Source organism: Equus quagga, unplaced genomic scaffold, assembly GCF_021613505.1.
Source record: "Equus quagga isolate Etosha38 unplaced genomic scaffold, UCLA_HA_Equagga_1.0 51626_RagTag, whole genome shotgun sequence".
NCBI classification, from domain to species: domain Eukaryota; kingdom Metazoa; phylum Chordata; class Mammalia; order Perissodactyla; family Equidae; genus Equus; species Equus quagga.
In genome coordinates, this window is record NW_025800114.1 from 1 (window position 1) to 5,738 (window position 5,738).

Below are 5,738 nucleotides of genomic sequence, written 5' to 3' on the forward strand. Positions count from 1 at the left end.
CTTCATAAAAAATGTCTGCCCAGAGACAGATGAGGTCCTTCAGCTCCAGTGCTGATTGGTTCCTTTCCTAGGGACTCTCCAATCATATTGTGCATGAAAGCTCTCACAGGTTTTTATTCTCTGAAGTGGGCACATCAGATCCACCAGGTGCGAGCTGTGTTGCCTACCATTACTTCTTCTTCTGTTCTCAATTATCTCTGGGAAGATGGCTCTGCAGATGCCCAGAGGCCTTTGGACAGTAGCTGTGATGGTGACGCTGGTGATGCTGAGCACCCCAGTAGCTGAGGGCAGAGACTCTCCACGTAAGTGCAGGGCAGCTGCTCCCCAGAGCCACCACCCTGGGGAACAGGCTCTGAATGACCCTTGGGCTGGGGTGTGGGGGATATTATGATCTCAGAATACAGTATTTAATCACCCTTTCCCTCTCTTTGGGAAAGAGAGCTATGTTACATTCTCATTTCCACCTTCTAATGATGAGCTGAGGACGGTCCCCATCCCACAAGCTGAAGCCTGGGGATATTATAATGGGGAGGAGACAAAGTGTGCATCTGCCACGAGTGCCAAGACCAAGTGAGCATGGGGTTATTTTTGAAGATATGAATTTCTCCAAAGAAGACGCAGCAGGATTTGCCATTTCAGGGTCTGGACTAAATACTATGGGATTCTGGATTGGGGAAATGTAGGGCTGCAGTGGTCTCTGTAGTCTTTTATTTGAAGAAAAGGACTCTACATTCCTGACTCTGAGTGGAGGGCTGGTAGAGGCAAATTCTTGGTATTGAGTGAAGCTGACAAGGTCACCACAGACAGTGAGTCTTAACTTCAAGTTTCACTGATTTATGGTCAAATAGTGACTTGAATGAGATTCATGGCTTGAGTTGATGGTGTGCTAGATTTAGGAGAAAGGAGAATGTGAAGAAGGAAAATAATACAGATTGAGAAACCATTCACTTCAGACACAGATTAGTATCTTTATATAAATTCTCTCTGAATCTTCCTAACAGGGCCCCCTCCCCTGCCCCATGTGTAGGTACTATGATTTCCTTTTATACAATTATACTTAGGATATAGATAGTCTGTCAAGTAATCTGCCCAAGCTGGTAAGTGGCACAGTTTAATTGGAATCCAATTTATCTAATTTGAACATCTGTGCTCTTTCTACGAATAAAATGCCCCTTTCTAGGACTGGGGAGGTGTCCTCTCTTCTAACCACACAGGAATGACGAACCTCACACTGTGGTGGGGTGGGGTAGGGTGGCAGAAACTCAGTGTAAACCCAGGCTTGAGAAGGGAGGCACTTTGCCCAGGGACCAAAAAAACATGCTTGTCAGGACGAGGACAAGCTTAATTCTAGACCGTTCTTGTCATTCTCTTGAGCTCTTGTGCTTATGTGGATACTTGTTTGTCTCTGAGGAATTCTATGGAAATGGGATTTCATGTGAGAACCTCCTGATTCCTCCAAGTACAGGGATTGATGGAAAATAAACCTGACTGCCCTCTTCACTCAGTTCTCAGGTCGAAGGGCTTGCCCTTAGAGACAGGGCTCTCCTTTCCCCATATGAAGACAATTCTGGAAGCCCTCAGCCGGGGTAAGGGGTCGGGAGGGGCAGCAGGAGGCGCAGGGCCGGGTTGGGCGGAACCAGAGGTCGCGGCTTTGCTTTAGGTTTATCCGACCCAACTGCCTGCGACCCAGAACTGCTGCGTTGGGCTGCGGGGCTGAGGCCTGCCTGACGGGCGGTGATCCCCCGCAGAGAATTTCGTGTACCAGTTTAAAGGCCTGTGCTACTTCACCAACGGGACGGAGCGGGTGCGGCTCGTGGCGACATACATCTACAACCGGGAGGAGTTCGTGCGCTTCGACAGCGACGTGGGGGAGTACCGGGCGGTGACCGAGCTGGGGCGGCCGGACGCCGAGTACTGGAACGGACAGAAGGACGCCCTGGAGCGGAAGCGGGCCGAGATAGACACGGTGTGCAGACACAACTACCAGGTGGATGCCCCCTTTACCTGGCAGCGCCAAGGTGAGCGCCAGCCGCCCGCCCTTCGCGGGGCCACCCTCACCCATCTCCGCGCGGGGAGGGCGGGGCGGCCTCTGGGGCCCGAGCCTCTGACCCTCGGAGGGGACAGGGAGGCCGGCGCATCCCGAGGCGGAGGGGCGGGGCCGAGGGCACCTGCGTTCCAACGTTCCCCCCAGAGGCGGGCCAGGCTCCCAGTGCAGCCTCACTCTCTCCGCTCTCATTTCCACTACTTCTGCGCATCCCGGCCTGCTGCCCGCGGTGTGAGCTTCCTGGTTCCTCAAGTTCGCCGGAGCAGCGCCCTGTTCACAGTGCCCTCCTTCCTACCCGCCCGCCGCCCTGCTGCTGGGCCTCCCTGCAAGGTCCTTGTTCAGGGCTCCTGGGGCTGCGAAGCTTGAGGGTCTCGGCCTGGTGGAGATGGGGCTGCTCCACAGCTGGGCCAGGGCACCTTGCACTCGTGGTTGTACAGCCGTGACATACTGTATTTTGACTTTTTGCTTTCAAATTATTATTCGTCTTAATTGTTTCCTTTAATGGCTATCACTAGTCCTGGACTCTTTGAGGTAAGGGACCATCTTAATTATCCCTCTATATCTAGTACCCGACACGTTGAGTGACACAGTGTGAGCTCAATAAACTTTTGTGAAGTTAATGAATAAATGTGCTCAGCTGTCGCTCCACTTAGGCTCAAAAGAAAACAGGTTAGTAGAGCCTTAAAAACTGACTGTATTGATTATTCTTTACTATTTTGCTTAATGCTTTAAAATAAACTTTTATTGACTTTGATCTTAATTTAGAATTCGTAAATGCGAAGTCTGAGGAAAAAATATTTGCTAAAAATAGAAACCACACTTGAATGATGTTGTAAGGCAGAATTTTAATTTCTTAGAAAAGCTCAGCAAATAGCACAATAGAAAGAGCTGAAGTTTTTGAGTAAACAAATCGATACTATCACATAATTGAATAAAAATTGTATCAGATTTCTTTTGGCCTGGACCCTGCCTATCCTCCCTCCCCCTGCCCCCCTCCCTAAACATCACCATCCACTTCAGGGATAGACGTTTTGAAAGTTAATCACACCCATTTAATGAGCACCTATTTCTAGACGATTACCTTAGGAAACACTGTCTATATTTTGCCATTTAATTTCACAACTACCTTATGTGTTAGGGATCAGCATCACCACTTTAATATGCTAATATTGGTACATAAAAAACACTTAAAGTGATCAGTCCACAGTTATTCACCAGGTCCTGAAGCCTCCCCAAATAACACAACAGTCATTATGTTCTCTACTACCCGTATATGGAGTCTAGTGGAAGGAAAGCCTCGTTAAAGCCTGTTAGGACCAGAAGCAGCAATATTAGCCTGTTCTTGCCTATTTTCAACATTGGTGGGACAAAAATGATATTGTCAAGGGATTGAAAATTCACTGATTAATCCTAGTCTGACCACAGTGTTACCTATGCACGTTCACATCGCTTTTAGCTGACTTTACACTCTCTTGCCTTCTGACCCACATCCTAATGCCTCCAAGTACTTATATTTTTGCTCTTTCAGTTCTTTTTTCATAAAAACGTTTCTAACGTTTTCCCTTGAATTTGTGCCCTCTGTTTTTATTCCCAATCTGTTTAAGATTAACAGGTTTTATAAATCCATATGGTGATATGGCTGAACATGATTTCAGTCAGATTCCAGACAGGAGAACCTGAACCAGAGTTAAAGTCCACACTGAAAGCATGATTCCCTCCAGATAGTGGCTCCTGGGTGCCCTTTAATCAGGGTGCAGAGTCTGCCCGCCGACCTCAGCAAGCCCCAGTTATACTTGCATGTTTACATTACATTCTCAGTAACCCAGGCCAACCTCTGCAAGAATCTCAGAATATTTTCTATAGAGAACATTCATGATAATAATGTCTGATTTCAGGACAAGGAAGTAATTCTTAATAGCAAGGGGATGGAGTAGGATAGGCAGCTAGTAATTAAACTTGAATGTTAAAAGAAAATTAGGGAAAAAAAAGAAATTGAGAAGACGTAATATATTATCAAATAAATAAAACACGTAAAATATTTACTCTAGTTTCTCACTAAGGAAATAAGCGAGATGCAATAAAATGGCTGGAGAGGTAAAGGAGAAGATGTGTAAAATAGGTAGGGAGATGTGTGTTGTATTTGACTATGAGTAGTAATCTGAGGAGATAAAGAAATTGAGGCTATGGGCAAATGTGGTGTTTATCAGTGCTGTTTGTTTTCAAGATTTTCTTTCTTTCTTTTTTTTATTTTTGAGGAAGATTAGCCCTGAGCTAACTGCTGCCAATCCTCCTCTTTTTGCTGAGGAAGCCTGGCCCTGAGCTAACATCCGTGCCCATCTTCCTCAACTTTATATGTAGGACGCCTACCACAGCATGGCGTGCCAAGTGGTGCCGTGTCCGCACCGGGGATCCGAACCAGTGAATCCTGGGCACTGAATGGGAACATGCGCACTTAACCGCTGCGCCACCGGGTGGGCCCCAAGATTCCCTTTCTGTTCCTTCCAAAATTACACACTTTTGAAATAATGTTCATTTTTTTGTCTCTCTTACTACATTGCAATTTCTGTAAGGGTGGGGACCATGGTCTGTTGTTTATCTTTGGAGTCCAGCGCTTGTCAGATTTGTGTTTGTTGGATGAGTGAATAAATGAAGCAACGAATGAATAAAATATAGATGGCATATATGATGTGGAGATGGAAGTTCATGTATTTATGAATACACATGTTTGTGGGGAGTTCTCCATAGAATAGCAGCTGAGCGAAGGTCAGGTTCAAAGCTGAGAGGTGCTTTGTTGATCAGCACCTTGTAAGACGTGCTCTTGCTCTCAAATTCTGTTAGTATTCCAGCGTGAGAATTATGGAATTTACCCTGTTTGAGAAGCACTGCTTTGCAGGAAGGATGTGATGGTCACTGTGTGATGACTTTTTTGGACATAGAAATGTCTATAAATTCTTAATTCTCAGTCCATGTTACTGTTCTTGGGGCGATGACTTGTGCTGATGGTCTCCTGGCCAGCAGGAGAGAGTCAAAGCCGCTGTATTTTCTCTGCTATGAGGAGCACTGGGACTAACAGAAAACAGTGTCACTGTCCTAGAGTGAGTCAGTGGGGCTAATCCTGATGATAACCTTCAACAGCTGTGGGGGAAAGAAGTTCGGGTTTATTATTTTCATTTTTTAAAAATACAGTGGCCTGTATAGAATTGCAATTTATCATTTTAAAGTGGTTCATTTTTACCAATTAGTAAACAGAATAATTTCCATGAGATGAATACTATTATCTGTTGAGACTCTGAAAACTAAATGACTAATGTGTTTATTCAGCTAGTAAAGTGGCCACGCTCAGATCCTAACCCAAGACTTGGAGTCCATGGATCTTTCCGCTCTGGTGCAAAGGACTCTCCCCATGGGGAGACTTGTATGGTCTCACATATCACTATGTCTTTGTCTGTCTGTTATTTCCCTCAGTGGAACCTACAGTGACCATCTCCCCATCCAGAACAGAGGCTCTAAACCACCACAACCTGCTGGTCTGCTCGGTGACAGATTTCTATCCAGGCCAGATCAAAGTTCGGTGGTTCCGGAATGACCAGGAGGAGACAGCCGGTGTTGTGTCCACCCCCCTTATTCGTAATGGAGACTGGACCTTTCAGATCCTCGTGATGCTGGAAATGACTCCCCAGCGAGGAGATGTCTA

General features: G+C 46.2%; 1 protein-coding gene across 1 annotated transcript; it reads left to right on the forward strand.

Moving 5' to 3' along the window:
- Positions 1–133: 133 nt before the first annotated feature.
- LOC124233938 (boLa class II histocompatibility antigen, DQB*0101 beta chain-like) lies at positions 134–5,734 on the forward strand (the record flags this gene model as incomplete). The annotated part of the gene is made up of 3 exons (XM_046651230.1): positions 134–302; positions 1,749–2,018; positions 5,510–5,734. Coding segments are annotated over exons 1-3 (592 nt in total), but the record flags the coding sequence as incomplete, so codon positions are not given.
- Positions 5,735–5,738: the final 4 nt, after the last annotated feature.